Source organism: Pituophis catenifer, unplaced genomic scaffold (genome assembly GCF_029215685.1).
Source record: "Pituophis catenifer annectens isolate HBS135680 unplaced genomic scaffold, rPitCat1.0.hap2 SCAF_5, whole genome shotgun sequence".
NCBI classification, from domain to species: Eukaryota; Metazoa; Chordata; class Lepidosauria; order Squamata; family Colubridae; genus Pituophis; species Pituophis catenifer.
The window spans coordinates 91109720-91130291 of NW_027256885.1; the positions used below are offsets into that span (position 1 = coordinate 91109720).

At 42.8% G+C, this 20572-nt stretch overlaps 1 protein-coding gene across 1 annotated transcript in view; it reads left to right on the forward strand.

Annotated features, from left to right (window-relative positions):
• The window catches only part of TAOK2 (TAO kinase 2), a 131981-nt gene that overhangs the window by 68929 nt on the left and 42480 nt on the right, over positions 1-20572 (forward strand). The window contains exons 18-19 of the mRNA XM_070944577.1: positions 4006-4218; positions 5296-5478. Coding sequence (XP_070800678.1) covers positions 4006-4218; positions 5296-5478 — 396 coding nt within the window. The remainder of the gene's footprint in view (positions 1-4005; positions 4219-5295; positions 5479-20572) is intronic.

The window sequence follows — 20572 nt, forward strand, 5'->3', positions numbered from 1 at the left end:
TGCACTCTGTGCCACAAAACATCCTCAAGTGATGTACTTTTAGATTTCCAAAAGTAAAATTATTTGGAGGGTATAAGTGGAGGTCTGTTCTTCCACATTCCACTGTTACCTTAATTCCTAGTACCTCATTTCTCTCTATGACCTCTCAAATGTATGAGGTGTTTATGAAATGAATTAAAATAACATACACAGGTGAAAAATGTGTGATCTAGACAGATTTTTTCACACCATTTGTGGTTTGGGGTCATTTTAGGTGTTGTCTAAAAAGTGATGAAAGATTGTAGCCATGAAAAAATTACTCTTGAAGCATAGCATAAATTACAGATAATTGAGTGGGTTTTGATAGGTGGGATGTCCTCAGAAATGCAAAGAAATAAACATTTTGCTCATCAATATGAGCTTTGGGGTGAATTAGACTCAGTTTAAATAAAAAGAGAATAGCATTTCCTTGGCAGCTCAAAAGTTCACTTCTGCATATCCAAAACTCACACCATAATTGGAAACATAGCTTGTAAATGAAAAACAAGACATGTAATTTGGAGTAACCTAGGGTGGATATGATTTAAATCACTAGTAAAAAGGCTTGATTTAAATCAACTCGATTTAAATCATAATTTTTAAAGAGCAACTGTCATCTCTGTCCTGCAGCAGCTCCTCCTGACCTCCTGTTGACTCACTGACAGTCCCAATATTGCAGAATATACAGCCTCATGCTACATAACTAAGCTCCATTTCAAGCTGAATAAACTAAATTATTAATGTATCTTAAATAGAAAACTATCTTTAGATAGATTTTTACTCCAAAAGCATTTTTTTAAAAATCTGATTTTTTAAATTTTATTTTATTTTTAAATCATCGATTTTTATCCACCCTGGACTAACCCCACCCCTTGCATCATGTTTTGTGATAGTCACGTGGATTCCTGCCTGATACATCAATTTTTGCTCAAAGCCTTGCCTGCCTTTGTATTTTCCATGTGGCCAATTTAGCATGGATCATGGGGGCTGTAGTTCACATAACGGGGGTGCACCAAATTGGGAAAGCTGGTGTTAGCATTCTTCACAAATTATTTTAAACTAGTAGGCGGTTTGAATTCTGTACTGAATTGTTTGGTGTGACTGTTTTTTATCCTGGCTGACAGAACAATAAATTGCTAAAAGGCCTAGCCAAAGAACTGAATTTTTCCAAGATTTAAAAATCATGTATGATGTTTGTCCTTGGTAACTGCAGGTCCAATTTTGTTAAATGTATGAAGTTTGTGTCTGTCATAACATTTTGTACAATGAGAGACAACAGATATTCACCACTCTTGCAGACTCTTGTCTCTCAAAATCAGCTGAGTTTGTTCTATTGATGACTGAAAAATAATCTTTTGGATTTTGCTAGGCAAAATGGGATGACAATTTCCATTTGACATCTTAATGCTGAAACCTGCTCTCCCATCCTTCCTTCCACTTCTCCAACATGTATTTTGAAAGGAACCTAAATAGTGTTTAGATAAGATGACAAGGCCTAAAAGGACATTTTTAAAATGAGTGCAGGTGGATTGGGAGTTACCCCCAACAGAGCTAAGTCTTCAAAAGATACCCTGTGGAAACTTTCCGACCCTGAACATGAGAATGAAGAATATTTTCTGTTGCAGAGCAGGATAGAGGATGAAGAGCCATCATCAGCTTATTAGGGAATGGGTGTTGAGAATATCACCTACAATCTATATTTAGGCCATGATGTGGAGCTGCAGTGATGTCATTTTTAATGCAGATTATGGTAATTTGTACTGAATTGTTTTTTCCACTTTAGCATTTTTAGAAAAACCAACATGCAGTTGTCTCAAAGATGCTTTTTCCAAAGGCAACCGGACTGTTTTTTCCTTGAGGAAGAAGAACAAAACATTTCGTTTCTCACCCAAGAAACTTCATCTGTTATGATTTTTTTTTTTTGGGGGGGGGGGAGATGGAAGGACAGGCACTGACAGTTGAGACTGAATGTTGGGGGTGGTGGTAGTGGAAGGATAGGTTCTGACTGGTGTGGGGGGGACACACACACAGAAGGATTGTATTTCTTTGCAGTCATCTGGTCATTAATACTCTCCCTGAGAGCTCTTGAGGCCATTTGGGGGGTTTATCTTTGCTCTCGGGGTCACCTGAATCAGGGTGCAATTGTGAAATCTTCTTGGAAGTGCTTCAAGAGCTGCATTGTAAACTGGAGGTAGGTGATGCACAACCAATTGCACTCTGATTCAGGTGACGCTGAGGACAAAGATAAACCCCCCAAATGGCCTCAAGAGCTCTCAGGGAAAGTATTAATGACCAGATGACTGCAAAGCAATGCAATCCTTGCAGTCCCGCCATCTGGTCAGAACCTATCCTTCCATACCCCACCCTCCAGTCTCAACTGTCAGTACCTATCCTTCCGCCCGCCCGCCCCCATCAGAATTGATGACGTTTCTTGGATGAGAAACGAAATGTTTTTTACTTCTCAAGGAAAAAAAAAACAGTCAAGTTGCCTTTTGAAAAAGCACATTTGAGACAACTGTGATCTGGATGACTGAGAATCTCCACATACATCCAACGTGCAGTTGTTTAGCACACTCCCAAGGTGTGCGTGTAAAGTTTCTGATATAGTTCAGAATCTGGCATATCATTCATTTGTACCTTTTTTATTCAGGAATGATCACTGATAACTCAGGAAGAAACAAACAAGCAAATATTTACTGAATGTTTGTCCCAAGATTTAAGCCTCTTGAGCAAGCAGACCCCTCATAAATTTCTCTCCTGAAGCACCTTTGGCTGTCACCTGGTCACCAGCCAAACACAGATAACTAGGAAATAGAATCAATGGGGAGAACTACCTAGAACCGTTCAGCTGCTTCTCAGTTCATAATACAGGTAGTCCTTGACTTACAACCACAATTGAGGCCAAAATTTTCACTGCTAAGCAAAGCAGTTAAGTAAGCCATACCCGATTTTACAACCTTTTTTTGCCGTGGTTGTAAAACAAATCACTGTAGTTATGTGGATCGTATGCTCATTAAATGAATCCTACTTCCCCTATGGACTTTGCTTGTCGGAAGCCCACAGGGGAAGGTCACAAATGGCAATCATATCACCCCAGGACATTGCCACCATTGTAAATAAATGCTGCTTTGCCAAGCGCTTGAATTTTGATCATGGGAATGCTGTGATGGTCGTAAGTGTGAGGGGTTGGTTGCAAGTCACTTTTTTCAGAGCTGTTGTAATTTCGAATGATCATTAAACAAATGGTTGTAAGTCGAGGACTACCTGTAGGGAATTTCTAGCGGGTCTCACTTCCCGTTCCCATTGTCCTAGTTATTCCACAGGCAGCCATCCTCCCATAATGGAATATATGAAGCTTCTTCATTGACTCGTTCCATTGGTTTTTTCCATGCAGCCAAATCCCATTTTTGGGTATTTCTAATTTAATGGGGTATGTCTAGTCTAGTGAAAAGAAGGACTGGGGTGACATGATAGCAGCGTACCAGTATTTGAGGGGCTGCCCCAAAGAAGAGGGGGTCAACCTATTCTCCAAAACCCCTGAAGGCAGGACAAGAAGCAATGGATGGAAACTAATCAAGGAGAGAAGCAACCTAGAACTAAGCAGAAATTTCCTGACAGTCAGAGCAATTCATCAGTGGAACAGCTTGCCTCCAGAAGTTGTGAATGCTCCAACACTGGAGGTTTTTAAGAAGAGATGGGACAACCATTTATCTGAAATGGTATACGGTTTCCTGCCTGAGCTGGGGGGTGGGATTGGATTTAGAAGACGTCCAAGGTCCCTACCAACTCTGTTATTCTGTTATGTTATTTTTCATGAAATTTTTCTCTCTCTCTTTCTCTCTCTCTCTCTCTCCCTCCCCTTCTCTTCCTTTCACATTTGTTCTTTATTTGCCATTCTCCTTCTCCCTCCTCTGGTCACTGGCATTGTTCTGTTTTTGTTTTCTTGTTTCCCCCCTTTTTCTCCTCTTCCTCATCTTGCTCCCCTAGTCCAAAGAACTGCAAATTAAAAAGCAGTTTCAGGACACCTGTAAAATCCAGACGCGGCAATACAAGGCCCTTCGCAACCATCTCTTGGAGACCACCCCAAAGAGCGAGCACAAGGGGATTCTCAAGCGTCTGAAGGATGAACAGACCCGCAAGCTGGCCATCTTAGCCGAGCAGTACGACCACAGCATCAATGAAATGCTCTCCACCCAGGCCGTAGGTACCCTGCGCTGCCCTCCCCTTGGGTGGGAGAGAGGGAGGAATCGGTCCTTCCGGAGAAGAGCATTTTGCAACTATGCTTTGAATCCCAGGCCTCAACCGATTTCTTTTTTTAGTTTTTCTTTCCATCCTTATCCCTCTTCCCCCAGCTTTGGCCAACAAAAGTTTGACATAAAATGACCAATCCCATTGGATATAGGCTGACTACTTGAGGTAGAATTTATCTACCTTGAATAAAGCCCGAGAGATTGATTTATCCTTAAAACAGGGCTTTGGTCTTATACCAGTTTAATTGTCTTGCTTTTTCCCAAAAGAACAATGGAAGAGAAGATGCTGAGAGTAACACATTTTAGAGAGCCATAATTGCTTGCTCTCAAAACTGTAGTCCCCAAGGCTTCCTTGGAGAAAGGCTGGCTGCCAAACCACAATGTCCATTGTGCAATGGGGCCCTTGTTCACAGGGCTCCGAAGCATGCTTTTCTCTGTAGCATCTTCTTCACTCCCAAAGAAACCCCTTCTGAGATGGGTGACTAGTTTTAAAGTTCTGGGGCTGATAGAGTTCCCTTTGCCATAACTTATTAACAAATATCAGCTTTGATCGCCTGACTCCATCAGCAGCGTGAACATGACAGCATTTGCTTGGTCTTAAAACAGACTCTTCCACCTGCCCCTGCCCTTTATTGGGGCAGGTATGAGGTGCTTTCTAAACAGAATAGACAGAAATCCAAGAGGTACCCATTGTCCTTCATTGAGATGGGAGATGCTCAGCTAGTTGAGTTCCTAGCCATTGTCAGCTAGGAAACCCTACCACAAACGGGAATTTTCACTATATAATCCTCTTGAGGTAGCGAATCCTCCAGCAACAGCTTTGCAAAGCAGACAGACTAAATGGAGTAATCTTACAGATTTCTGCGTTTAGTTTGAGGCCAATGCCCATTCCAGAAGCATAGGGAAACTTGGATTATGAAGACCTTGAGGCAAAGCTAGTCTGTCCCTTTAAGAGCCATGCTATCCTAAGGAGTGGGTTTTGTGATGTACGACTTATGTCTTCCTCCTCCTCCTCCTTTCTTCCTAGCTGCGTTTGGATGAAACTCAAGAGGCAGAATACCAAGTCCTAAGGATGCAGCTGCAGCAGGAGCTCGAGCTGCTGAACGCTTATCAGAGCAAAATCAAGATCCACACCGAGGCCCAGCATGAACGTGAGATCAAGGAGCTGGAGCAGCGGGTGTCTATCCGCAGGGCCCTCCTAGAGCAAAGAGTAAGTATTTCCTGCTCTCCCTGGACAATCTATGGAGCTTGGGGGTCCAAAGATATTACAGCACCCACCCAGATCCGTGGCCCCATCTTCAATCCTACTCAGAGGCCCCAAATGTGAATTGTTCTCCTCCATGCAAATCTGAGCTATTTATTCTCTTAGTACTAAACTAAAGATGAACAAGCTTTTTTTGTTGAGTGCTGCAGTCCCTAGAAAAATCTATTGGAGACCATACATCAAAAATGGGTGGGGCTTCAGGTTTTTTTTGTCAGTGTATAAGAGTTCATGAGTTGGAATAGGCATAGCAACAAGGTCAGCCAATGGGGGCTGTTTGGTGGTTCAGACAGCTAGGAGTCTGGGCGTGGCTTAGCTCAACTGTTCTGTATATAGGAGAAGTCTTGTCTCTGCCTGTGTTTGTACCTACTTACAATCTCTTCTCTCTGGAAAAACCAGCATGGGTATTGTATATTTGCCTTATGTGTTATTATATATATAAAGAAGTTTTGAATCCTGCTGAATTGTCTGATTGTGTGTGCTGCAACAAACTGACAGGTTATGGGCCCAGAGCACAAAGAAAGACTGAACTATAATTAAGCTAAGGGACTGCCTGTGTTAATAGAGAAACACAAGACAGAGAAGGCTTGCAGGATGGCTGTTGTTGAATTCAAGAAGAGCTCTCTGCCTCGATTGGGACAGAAAAATTATATTATTTGGGCTGCAAAGATGGAGTGTTTCCTGAAGGCTAAGGACCTCTGAGATATTGTTGTTAATCCACCCCAGGGGCCATTAGCAGCTGCAGATCAGAGGCAGCATGATAAGGCACTGGCCTACATCATCTTGAGTTTAGAAGATGAACAATTTATCAATGTGGCTAATTTAACAACAGCAGCGGAAGTCTGGCTGAAGTTGAGAAGTGTGCATGTGAGTGTGTCAGCATGCAATATTGTGCAATTATCAAGAAAATTATAGACTTCCGGTTTCCTTGTCTTCGGCGACGGCGGTGCCTTTTGAAGCTCCGCCAGCCCCGCCGCCTGTAGAGCCGCTTCGAGACGAAGAAGTGGCTCGAAAACTTCTGAATCCACAGGATTGAAGAAGGAGAGATCGCAGGGCACAGGTCGAGCCCCTGTAACCCCCCCAGGGAAGTTTCTGGGGAGAGAACAGGCGTGGCTCCCTTCCAACCTGCTGAAACTCCGGGCGACGTGGGACGATTCTGCCTTTGCAGAACAAGCCGGCTGCAGGAAACGTAAAGCGAAAGAACCAGCTTTAATCAACAGCGAAACTACCTGAATCTTGAATCTTGGAAACGCAAGTATTAGCGCTTTGTTGACTTTTCAATCTGAGAAAACGTGAATGAGTGAAAGTGCTTTGAAAAAACATGGCGCTTAGCTTCAGAGTTAACGAGCCAGCGAGTGTGGATTGGTGAAGTTATTTCGCTTTGTTACAAAGTTTCCAAGTTGCTACAAAGTTGCCTTGCTTGTTATAAGAGAAACAATTGGAAAATTTCTCCCTTTCAATATTTGACTTTGACTTTGCTTTACTTCAACCTTTATTTGATTAAATCTGGGGGACTTTTTTAGAAGTCTTTGTGCAGGAGGGAAAGGAAAAGGAACTTCCCTCTTTAGAAAAACTAGATCACGTGGCAGGATGGCTTCAAAGAAGCAGGAAGGGAAGGCAACAGGGGGGGGATCCCCCACACATAAACATGAAATGCAACTTCCCCCTGCTCAACAGTTACAGACTCAGAAAAAAGAATTTGATGTGGGAGATTTAAAAGAATTTATTTCTAAAACTTTGGATGATAAATTTCAAAAATCTCAACAGGAGATAGATGATAAACTTCAAAAATCACATCAGGGGATAGATGATAAACTTCAAAAATCACACCAGGAATTTATGCAGGAAATTAATGAAGTCAAAGATATGGTGAAACAGAATCAAAATAAGGTGACCAAAAAAATATCAGAAGTGGCATCTGGCCTGGCAGAATTTATTGGGAAAGTTGATTTTAAAGTTGAAGAACTTAAATCAGAAGTTAATGTTAAGATGAAAGACAATGATTATAAAATTACTGATGTTGATAATAAAATGCAGAGAGTTGAAGACGAGATTGTTATGATACAATTCAGGGCAATGGAGTTCGCTATACGGCTTCGGGGAATTCGAGAGGAGGAAAGACAGGATTTGAGACAAGTTTGTTCTGAGGCCTTGGCCAAGATTCTACAAGTTAATCCTGATGTGGTTTTTCATAAAATAGACAAAATTTACAGAGTGAACTCTTGGGTGGCCAGACAAAGACAATTACCTAGAGATGTGGTCATATATTTTACAGATAGAGAAATAAGAAATGATATCCTGCAAAAATCCTTTTACACTTCTGTACAAGTGGGGGGCTCACGAATTGGAATTTACAAAGAATTGCCTCCTAAAATGCTGAAAGCTAGAAAAGAATTTGGCTTTCTTGTCAAGGAATTGCAAAATTTACAGATACCCTTCCGGTGGGACGCACCAGCTGGGATAATTTTCAGATATAAGGGAGAAAGATGCCGTTTGAATACCGTGGAGAAGGCACAACATTTTTATACTACTATTCTTAAGGAAAGAACACCATCTCCACGTACATCTACAGTTTTGGAGATTAAAGAGAGTGAAGAGAAGCAACCTCAACGAGAATTGCAAGAACAGTCCAAGCAGGAATTAAAAGAAGTGCAAGGTGCAGAAGGAGGTTTTCTGGAGGAGCCCTTGCTGGAATCTTCTCCAATTTTGGACTCGGTTCGGATGATTGAAATTAAGGATCAACGTATAACTAGAGCTCAATCTAAGTTACTTAAACAAAAGCAACAACAACAACAGGAAAGACAAGACAAGGAGGCAGTTAAGAGTACTGCACAAGAGATTGGAGCTATGGGAGGAGCGAGATCGAAGCTTTCGGATGACCTTCAAGTATTTTGCTCTGTGCTCCAGAAAGAGGCTGATGGCCTTTAAGTGTTTATCTTGGAATGTTAATGGGTTGAATTCAGCACAGAAAAGGAAGAAATTATTTACATATTTGAAACAATTTAATAATGATATAATTTGTTTACAAGAAACGCATATCACAATTCAAGATCAAAAATATCTGATAAACTCCAAACTAGGAACACATTTTATATCTTCAACTTCGCAAAAAAAGAACGGTGTGGTTATTTATGTAAATAAAAAGTTAACAGCTAAAGTTATAGAAGCAGATGAAGATGGTAGGTTTGTAGCAATTGAATTGCTTACAGCAAATGGCCAAATTCTTTTGATTGGAATTTATGCTCCCAATCAACAACAGGACTATTTCTATAAGATGTTACATACTAAAATACTGCAATGGGATTACAGATCTATTTTAATTATGGGAGACTGGAATGGAGTAATTGATTCTAAATTAGATAAAAAGAGTTTGGCAAAGGCTAGAATCAGACTACCACAGACTTTTTTTGATATGAAAGAAGATATGGAACTAAAAGATGTTTGGAGAATACATAATCCAAAAGAACTGGACTACACTTTCTTTTCTGATAGACACAGATCCTTTTCTAGGATTGATTTTATCTTGTTGTCAGATGATTTACTTGTCAAGACAAAAAGAACAAAGATTTTTCCAAGAACTTTGACTGACCATAGCCCAGTATGGATAGAAATTGAGATGGATAAGGTTGAGAGACGTTCTTGGAGATTAAATGAGAACTTGTTTAGATATGAAAAAAATACAACAGAACTTAAAAAGCATTTGAAAGAATTTTTTGAAATAAATTCGAATAAAGGTACCCCAATTGAAATTGTCTGGGACGCAAGTAAAGCTTATATGAGAGGGGTACTTATCTACATGAACTCTAAACATAGACTGTTTCGACAAAAGAAAAGATCTGAATTGGAAATAGAAATAAAGAATAAAGAACAGTTACTTATTAAAAATCCAACAGATGAAAGAATATGCGGTGCTATAAAACTTTTGAAAGACCAATTTCAAATGCTTATGGCGGAACAAGCTGCAACAAACTTACAATATGCGAAGCATAATACATTTTGTAACGCTAATAAACCGGGCAGATGGTTGGCTTACACATTGAGGAAAAAACAAAGTATACAGACTATAGATTGTATTGATATTGGAGGGAAAGAAATTTTTCAACAAAAATTAATTAAAGAAGCTTTTGTGGACTATTATACCAAACTATACGCCAAAGAGGAGGTGCAGAATGGACTTATAGAAAAATATTTAAACGATAAAAGAGTTACAAAAATTACTGATCAACAAAAGGAAAGAATGAATTATCCTATAACAGAGGAGGAGATAATAATAGCAATTAAACAGTTAAAAACAGCCAAAGCTCCTGGTACCGATGGTTTGACCGCAGTGTATTACAAAACTTTGCAAGCTGAAATGGTGGAACAACTTAGAGATTTATTTTGCAATATTCAACAAGGGGGTAAAATACCCCCATCATGGACAACAGCTTACATATCCTTGATACCAAAAGAACAAGTCGGTCCTAAAAAACCAGAGAATTATAGACCAATATCTCTTTTGAATACAGATTATAAAATCTATGCGAAAGTATTAGCCAACAGGTTGATGCCAGTAATCCAAAAGGTGATTCATGAGGATCAAGCGGGATTCATCGAGGGCAGACACATGAAGGACAATGTAAGGCAAGTAATAGATTTATTGGAATATCTTGAGAAGAATAAACAGATTCCTGCAGTGCTGGTCTTTTTGGATGCAGAGAAGGCCTTTGATAGAGTGGATTGGAATTTTCTACTAAAGACTTTAAAAAAGATGGACTTTGGGGATCAATTTATACAGGCGATTTCAGCAATTTATCAAGAGCAAAAGGCACAGATCATTATTAATGGAAGCTTGACAACAGAGTTTAAAATTGAAAAAGGAACAAGACAGGGATGTCCGTTGTCCCCACTTTTATTTATTTTAACACTAGAAGTCTTGTTAAATACAATAAGGGACTCTAATATCTTGAAAGGTATAAAGATTAGGCAAGAGGATTACAGAATAAAGGCATTTGCAGATGATCTGGTTGTTACCCTATCACAACCAATGGAATCAATAATCCTGATGAAGGACATTATACAAGACTATGGTAGAGTTTCAGGTTTTAGACTGAATCCAAAAAAGACTAAAATGATAGTTAAAAACATGACACAAGATCGTAAACATGAGCTTGAAAGGAGGGCAGGTTTTGAGACTGTACCTAAGGTAAAATATCTAGGAGTTCAGGTTGCAGAATCAAATATGAAATTGTTTCAAAATAACTATGAGGTGTTGTGGCGAGAGGTGCAGAAAGATATGGAGACTTGGAAAAAACTGCAGCTGTCTTTACTTGGAAGAATAGCAGCAGTTAAGATGAACATTTTGCCAAGATTTCTTTTTTTGTTTCAAATGATTCCGGTGCTTAAAAGTGATAAACAATTGAAAGTTTGGCAATCTGGAGTGAATAAGTTTGTCTGGAACGAGAAGAAGCCGAGAGTGAAATTGAAAATTATGCAAGATGTTCCAGAAAGAGGAGGTCTTAAACTTCCAAACCTACAGCTATATTATGATGCAGCAGCTTTAACTTTAACAAGTGACTGGTTTGGAAGGAAAAAGACTGGAATATTGAATATAGAAAGCTTTGATCTTGAATTTGGTTGGCACGTTTACTTATTTTATGAAAACAAAGTGGATAAAGTATTTAAAAGTCATATACTTAGAGATTCTTTGATGAGAGTTTGGAAGAAGCACCGACTCAAATGGGATTATAAAATACCGCTATGGCTGGATCTTGGTCATACTTTGTGGAATACAAATATAATGTCACTCGGGGGGTTTTTATATAAAGAGGTTCTTTTTACAGATGCGGGCAGATGGCAGCTGAAGACATTGCAGACACTGTTGGATGAAGGGATTAATTTAACTTGGTTACAATATAATCAATTACAACTGAGATGGAAAGAGGACCAAAAAACTGGTATTATGTTGCATGAGGAAGAATTGGTTAGACATATAAGAGAGAAAGGTCCAATGCATATCAAAAGGCTTTATAATGTTTTGCTAGAAAGAGATTCAGAAACTGAATTAGTTAAAGACTGTATGATTAAGTGGGCACAGAATTTTGAAGAACCAGTGATGCTGGAAACATGGGAAAAAATTTGGGTTCAGAATGTTAAATTTACACAGTCGCAGAACCTGAGGGAAAATTTCTACAAAATGTTTTATAGATGGCATTTAGATCCCAAAAAGTTGTCATGTATGTACCCTAATGTTCAGCCAAAATGTTGGAGATGTGAATGTTTGGATGCTACGTATTATCATGTTTGGTGGACCTGTAGGAAAGTTAAGGCTTTTTGGATAAAAATTTGGTGGGTCATGCAGAATGTTTTGAAGAAAAAAATTCAATTTTCTCCACAACTGTTTTTATTGGGTATAGTTAAGGGTTTTACATTGGGTGAAACAAAATTGATATTGTATATGATAACAGCAGCAAGATTGTTGATAGGTAAATATTGGAAGAATGAAGTTTTGCCCACTATTGAGGAATGGACTTTGAAGATGGCCAGTTTTGCAGAGATGGCGAAGATTTCAGCATATTTAAAAGACTGTTCACAAGAGACTTATGAGTGGGAATGGAAAAGGTGGATAGAATATGTTCAAAACAAATATCAAACTAGAAAGTATCAAATAGCTTTTATTTGAAAATAATGTACTAGAAATTTTTTAACGTAATGAGATAAAGAGAAAAATTATACAGGGGAGGGAGGGGTTCAAGTTTATATATAAGTGTTATATTAGGGTTCTTTATGAGTATGAGTATATTATAGGGAAGTCTGGGGGGAGGGGAGGGTTAGGGAGGGTTAGGGAGGTTGGGAAGTTTGGGGGGGTGGGGGGGGAAAAAGGGGTGAAAATGTAATTGTAAAACTTTTGCAATAAAAAAAAAAAAAGAAAATTATACAGAGCCAGGCTTGAACCACATGATTCAGTGGAGCAGCATTTTGTACACATGCAGATTCTATTTGTTGAGTTAGAACAGCGTGGAATGCAGATTCCTGAATCTCAGAAAGTGCTGTTGGTGTTAAATAGTCTGGATGAAACGTGGGACATAGTTTCGGCCGTATTTGAGTGCAAACCAGAGCAGGAGTTGCGTATGGAGGCCCTAAAAGCCTGTTTTATTTCTGAAGAACAGAAATGCCATTTTAGAAAAAGCCAGGAGGAGAAATTCCTGAGGTGCGGGCCCAAGGAGCAGAGAGAGAAATGCAACAGACTGGCTGTCTGCAGAGACCAGAGCAACAGACAAAATGTCTGCAAAGAGAAAAGTAGTAGAAGAGACCAGAATACAGCCCAGCAAAGATTTTCTAAGCAGAAAGACCAGGAACAACAGCGGTGTTTCATCTGTGGTGAAAATACACATTTGAAGAAAAACTGTTTGCAAAGGAAAAACTATTTGCAAGGAAGAAACTATTTGCAAGACAGAAACTGTTTGCAAGGAAGAAAATCAACTGATGGACAAGTTGCTGTGGCAAAAGTTAGCTATTGCAATAGCAGAGACAAATGGTTAATAGACAGTGGGGCTAGTCAAACAATTGTTAATAATTCTAAATTGTTTTTCAGAATGGATCCAGCTGGTGGAGAAGCAGTAGCCAAGGCAAATGGCCAGAAAGCTAAAATCACTGGAAAAGGCATATTATGTGTGCCTGAAATGGAGCATAATTTGCTGAGTGTCTCTAGTTTAGACAAGCAAGGATTTGAGACCACATTTGTAAATGGGAGGTGTCTCATAAAGAGAAATTGGATTGTATGTGCACAGAGTATAAAAGAGGATAATCTTTATGTGTTGCAGGGACAAAAGGTTCAGTGTGCTCAAACATTTGGAAATGTGGCACAACACACTTCATGTGTTCATCTATTGCACAGAAAACATGGCCATGCCAGCTTCAGAGTGTTGCAAAAGATGCAACAGTTTGGAGAAGGATTAAATTTAAAGGGATGTAAGGAATAGTTGGATTGTGCGATATGCAAATCATCAAAGTCCAAAGCATTTCGAGTGAGCAAGAGTAGCACAAGGCAGACAACAAGAGCTCTACACCTGGTACATGCAGATTTGGTTGGGCCAATGCAAGCCAGTTTGGGAGGAGCAAAGTATGCGCTGGTCATTGTAGATGACTACAGCAGGATTGGTTTCTGCTATTTACTAAAGAGTAAAATAGAGGTGCTGCAAAAATTTAAGCAGTGGGTAAGTTTCGTAGAAAGAAGATATAAACAACAGGTATGCCAGATACCTCCTTCATGGATTACTGCCTTGTTGTGGCGAAGGGGCTTGCATAGCTCAATGAAGCTATGAGCTATGCCATGCAGGGTCACCCAAGACGGACAGGTCATAGCAGAAAGCTCTGACAAAACGTGATCCACTGGAGAAGGAAATGGCAACCCACTCCAGTATCTTTGCCATGAAAACCCCATGGACAGTACCAAAAGCCAAAAAGATATGACACTGGAAGATGAGCCCCTCAGGTTGGAAGGCGTACAGTATGCTACTGGGGAAGAGCAGAGGGCTAGTACTAGTAGTGCCAGAAAGAGTGCAGCAACTGGGCCAAAGCCGAAAGGACGCTCAGCTGTGGATGCATCTGGTGGTGAAAGGAAAGTCTGATGCTGTAAAGATCTATTCTCCATAGGAACCTGGAATGTACAGTAAGATCCATGAATCAAGGCAAGCTGGACATGGTCAAACAAGAGATGACAAGACTGAACATCGACATCTTAGGAATCAGCAAACTAAAATGGACAGGAATGGGTGAATTTAATTCAGATGACCATCAGGTATACTACTGTGGGCAAGAATCCCTCAGAAGAAATGGAGTAGCCTTCATAGTCAATATGTCAGGTTTCGGTTCTATCTTAAAATAAGTTTCATTTTCAAGCGCAGTCTCTAATGAATCATTTTTTATTAAGAACAGAAATAAGCCGACATTCCTGATTCTAATTGCAGCCAAACTGGCCCCTCCTTCCAACCCCCTCCTCTTCCGCTCTCCAACCCCAATGTCCCATTGGCCAACATGCATATCCATCTCTACATCCCGGCACGTTCTTTTCACAGGAATGTAGCCCCCCCTCCTCGTCTCCCAGGAAACCCTATCTGTACACACACAAAACTAGGTAAAAGTTCATCTCAGCAATAAATCAAGCTCCTGCTTCATCTTGTTATGTCAGCGCTGGAAGAGAGCCTAATTTGGAACGCTGACATCCGGCCCCTCTCCCTTCACTTCTGCGACCTCACCTATCCCATAGGGAAAACACATTAAGATTAGTCTCATCAGTCCCTCCCTGACTGTGCACCCCCCCTCCCGGCTTTCCCGGGTGGTCTGCATGGAATCTTGCTATAAGGCGATCAGCTTGGATGTTTGCGCTCTTCACCCAGGAAGCCTCTGACAATGGGTAACCCTTCCATTTAATTAAGTACTGAAGGCGCCCCCTGTGCCATCTTGAATCAAGAATCCGCTGCACTTCGTAGTGCGTTTGGCCCCCAACAACCAGGGGCCCAGGGGGTTCACGTGGCGTTGGCCTTAAAGTAGACCCCACTACAGGTTTTAGAAGGCTACTGTGAAAAACGGGGTGAATTTTCCCCAAAAGCCGTGGCAACTGCAATTGCACTGTAACGGGGTTGATTATTTTTATTATAGGAAATGGTCCTATAAATTTTGGGCCCAATTTCCTGCTCGGGAGTCTAAGTCTCAAGTACTTGGTGGAGAGGTAAACTTTCTCTCCCAGCTGAAATGGTCTTTGGGGAGTTCGGTGCTTGTCTGCTTGGTCCTTATAAGATTGAGCCGCCTTTGCCAGCGCCCTCTTAACATTTTCCCAAGTTTGTCTCAACATTGCCATCCAGTCGGTCAAACTGACTGAGGAAGGGGGCTCCCTCGGGTATTCTGGCATGGGAACAAAATCCATGCCACTCACTATTTTGAACGGGGTTAGCCCCGTGCTGCTGTGGACAGCATTATTATATGCAACCTCCGCAAAAGATAGGAGGTCTGCCCAATTGGACTGCTGGTAGTCGACGTAGCATCTTAAATACTGTTCTATCATAGTGTTCAGTCTTTCTGCCCCCCCCATTGGTACTCGGGTGAAATGCTGAGCTGAGCCCTTGGGATGAACCTATGGATCGTAGAAACTCCCTCCAGAACTTTGCTGTGAACTGGACCCCTCTGTCGGAAATGATGTGTTTCAGGAACAGTTTGGACAACTGACGGGCTGAAGGCAGTCCACTACAAGGAATGAAGTGTGCCTGTTTGGAGAATAAGTCTATTACAGTCCAGATCACTGTATTTCCACTACTCCTCGGTAGGTCTACTATAAAGTCCATTGCAATCTCCTCCCATGGTCTTGTTGGCTCAGCTACTGGTTGCAACAATCCAGGCGGGCACCCTGGCCTTGTCTTCATCGTGGCACAAATGGTGCAGCTTTTTACATAACTGTCTATGTCCTTTCTCATATGTGGCCACCAGAACTGCCTCCGTACTAGGTGCAGAGTCTTTAGGAACCCGAAGTGTCCTGCTGGTTTAACATCGTGGCTCCTCTTGAGAATCAGGATGCGTAAACTCTGTGGGACATAGAGCTTTGTCCCCCTCCATGCTAGTTCATCTCTTTTTGTCAAGAGATGTTGATTGTCCCGATACCAGGGGTCTGTCAGCGTTTCATTTTTTAATTTTGCAGTTAAGTCACTTGCAAGTTGGCCTTGCTGGTCACGTCGTTGCCGTCTGGTGATCACTTGGGCCGCAGCTTGGGTGGAGGGGATGATGGCATTCACTACCTGCTCCCGCTCACTGTTGTATTGGGGCATCCGGGAGAGGGCATCAGCCAGGAAATTTCTCCCTCCTGGGATGTGCTTAAGCTCGAAATTGAAACGATTGAAGTATTGTGCCCACCGCACTTGCCTGGGCGACAGTTTTCGTGGGGTTTTTAGGGCCTCTAGGTTTTTATGATCAGTCCAGACTTCAAATGGTTTCTGGCCTCCCTCTAGAAGGTGCCGCCAGGTCAACAAGGCCCACCTTACTGCAAACGCTTCCTTCTCCCACGCCGCCCATCGCCTCTCCGTATCGGTGAGTTTGCGGGAGGTGTAGGCGCAGGGTTGTAGATCCCCTTGGTTGTTCTTTTGGAGTAACACGGCTCCTACTGCCACATCACTTGCGTCTGCTTGGATGACAAAAGGCTGTTCTGGATCCGGGTGTTTTAAGACAGGTTCTTTCGCGAACAGTCCTTTTAGCGTCTCAAATGCCTGTTGGCAGGTCAGGTCCCACTGTAGGGGTTGTCCCGGGCGAGGTTTCATTGCTGGGCTTCCTGTCTTTAGGAGGTCCGTCAAAGGTTTGGCAATCTTCGCAAACGAGGGGATGAATTGTCTGTAGAAATTCGCAAAACCTAGAAAACTTTGCAGTTGTCTGCGGGTGCGAGGGGGCTGCCATTGTAGAACTGATTGGACCTTGGCTGGGTCCATCTCTATCCCCTCATTTGATACTTGGTAGCCCAGGTAGTCTAGCCGTGATTGGTGGAAATCGCATTTTGGCAGTTTGACATATAGGTTTGCCCGTAGCAGTTTTTCCAGTACTTGGCGGACGAGGGGTATATGTTCGGCTATGGTCTCCGTGTAGATAAGAATATCGTCCAGGTAGACGAGGACCCCTTTGTAAAGGTGTTCATGTAAGACTTCGTTTATTAACTGTATGAACACTGCCGGGGCTCCTTGCAATCCAAAAGGCATTACTTTAAACTGGAAACTACCCAGGGGGCAGTTGAATGCTGTTTTCCATTCATCTCCTGCCCTTATGCGTACTCGGTAATAAGCTTCTCGAAGGTCTAGTTTGGTGAAAACCTTCCCTTTAGCTAGGTGGGCTAACATGTCTTTCATGAGGGGGAGGGGGTACAAGTTGTGTACGCAAACAGCATTGATACTTCGAAAGTCGACCACCAGTCTCATGGAGCCGTCCTTTTTCTCTTTAAACATGACCGGCGCCGCTACCCTTGGTTTCACTGGCTCAATAAATCCCCTTTGTAAGTTTTTGTCTATGTAGTCCCGCATTTCCTGCATTTCTCGGGGCGTCATAGCATACATTTTAGGTTTGGGTAGTTTCGCTCCTGGGATAATCTCGATGGCACAATCGGTCTCGCGTTGGGGGGGCAGAATGTCACACTCGGCCTTGCTGAATACCCCTGCAAGGTCTTGGTACTCCCTTGGGATCTGGTTTGCGTTACAAGCGGTGGTGGGTGCGGCTGCCAATTGTTTTGCTGCACCTTCTGGGAGGGGCCCTTGTGTTGGTGGTGTTTTCTTCTGTAGTGGAGGGCTGCTTTGGGGTTTCAGCGTGGGAGGGAATTCTTCTGGTCGGGGCGGCAGGGGTTGGGGCCCCTTTGCTATTCTCAGCCTGCGGGTTCCCTCTTGCCACCAAATGATTGGGCCCCATTTGTCGAGCCATGAGAGTCCCAATATGACTGGTTCTGTCATCTTGGGGGCTATTATGAAGCGGATCGTCTCCCAGTGATCTGCGAGTTCTAGTCTCACGGGTTCAGTCAAATGTGTGGCATATGTTCCTCCCACTAGGGACCCATCAACTTGCTCGAAGCGAATTGGTTGTTTGAGCTGTTTAGCTCGGATTCCCAATTTTAGAACTGTGGGTAGGTTGATTAGGCACCGTGTGCTACCCGAGTCTATTAGGGCTTGGAAAGTCTCTTGGGCCCCTGTTTTGGGGGCTGTTAGGCGTATGGGGAAAAGAAAAGGGTGGACGGGTCCACTCACCATCGGGTCATCCTCGCCTTCGTCTTCCGTGTCATAGGGTTCGGGGAACTGATCTCTCTCATCTGGGATTCCTCTGGTTTCGGTCAGATGAGCGAAGAACTCAGGGATTTGGGGAGCTTCCTGCGGTACGTGGGTGACGCGCTTGGGCCCTCGTTCCGGCCGTGCTTTGGGTGGTGGATCGGGTCCCGGTCTAGGCGTTCCACATCTTGCTGCTATGTGGCCGCTTCCCCCACATCTGTAGCATTTCAGTGGGCTCCGTGGGGCAGTTGGTCTGTAGGAGGGCTGTGATGTTGGGGTTTCTCGTCTATTGAGTGGCCCCTGGTCTGGTCGGCCTCTCTCCTTTCCCTCTGGTGGTTTTGACGTGTCACTCGCCCGCAGCCCTCTGTCGACTTTTATCGCTACCCGGAACCATTCAGCGAGTCGGTTTGGGATGTCACGATAGGCAGTCACTTGGGAAATTCTTTTATCTAGGCTTGTTCTAAAAAAATACACCAGCAATCGCTCTGGTAGGGGAGGCAGTGTCCCAATGACTCTCCTGAATTCACGGATATGCTCTCTGATAGGCTTCCCCCTCTGCATTAGGTTTCTGAGCTCGTCTTCCACATAGGGGTCCTCCTCCTCCTCCTCATAATGGGCTCTCAATAGTTGCAAGAACCCATCCGCATCTTGTAGCTGGGGGGCCCTGTATTTGTAGAGTGATGCTGACCACCTCTTTGCTTCTCCCTCCAGCCCTTCCGAGATAGCATTCACTAGGGCTCTGGGGAAAGGGTAGAGGTGTCCGAACCGCTCTATGTATATCTCAGCTGAATCGAGGAATTGGACGAGGTTGTCTGGGTCACCATCGAACTTCCCTCTGAACTGGGGTGGCTCCTCCCTCTCTGCCCTCTCCTCTCTGTGCTGAGCTCTGGAGGGCCAGCCTTGGAGTTGGTAGTCCTTTGCCTCGTCTCTCATCCTGGGGTGGGGAGGTGCTGCCTTGTCTGGGCTTCGCTGCCATTCCCATCCCCAGCTCGCCCTTCCCAATTCACTTAGGGGTTTTTCTTTATCTTTTACCTTTGTATTTTCCAAGTTGGCTGGAATCACGACCGCTTCTGCTCCTCCCGTTTCTTGAAGCAGGCTTTCCTCCGAGGGCTTGGCTTCAGCCATAGTCCGTCCGACCAGATGTCTGGGAGGGAACGGGATGATTTAAACTCAGCCAGCCTGGATTTGGAGGAGAGTTTGGCTGTCTGTCAGGTTTCGGTTCTATCTTAAAATAAGTTTCATTTTCAAGCGCAGTCTCTAATGAATCATTTTTTATTAAGAACAGAAATAAGCCGACATTCCTGATTCTAATTGCAGCCAAACTGGCCCCTCCTTCCAACCCCCTCCTCTTCCGCTCTCCAACCCCAATGTCCCATTGGCCAACATGCATATCCATCTCTACATCCCGGCACGTTCTTTTCACAGGAATGTAGCCCCCCCTCCTCGTCTCCCAGGAAACCCTATCTGTACACACACAAAACTAGGTAAAAGTTCATCTCAGCAATAAATCAAGCTCCTGCTTCATCTTGTTATGTCAGCGCTGGAAGAGAGCCTAATTTGGAACGTGTAGATAAGAATATCGTCCAGGTAGACGAGGACCCCTTTGTAAAGGTGTTCATGTAAGACTTCATTTATTAACTGCATGAACACTACCGGGGCTCCTTGCAATACTGGGATACAATCCCCAAAATGACAGAATGATCTCAGTTCAAATCCAAGGCAAACCATTCAATATCACAGTAGTCCAAGTCTATGCCCCAACCACTGGTGCTGAAGAGGATGAAATTGACCGGTTCTATGAAGCCCTACAGCACCTTATAGAATTAACACCAAAAAATGATGTCCTTATCATCATGGGGGATTGGAATGCTAAAGTAGGAAGCCAAAAGTTAACTGGAATAACAGGCAAGTTTGGCCTTGGAGTACAAAATGAAGCAGGGCACAGGCTGATAGAATTTTGTCAAGGGAATACGATGGTCATAGCAAACACTCTTTTCCAACAACCCAAGAGATGACTCTACACATGGACATCACCAGACGGTCAACACAGAAATCAGATTGACTATGTGCTCTGCAGCCAAAGATGGAGAATCTCTATACAGTCAGTAAAAACAAGACCAGGAGCTGACTGTGGCTCGGATCATGAGCTTCTCATTGCAAAATTTAGGCTTAAATTGAAGAAAGTAGGGAAAAGCTCTAGGCCGCTCAGGTATGAACTAAATCATATCCCTGATGAATATACAGTAGAGGTGACAAATAGATTAAGGAATTAGATCTGATAGACA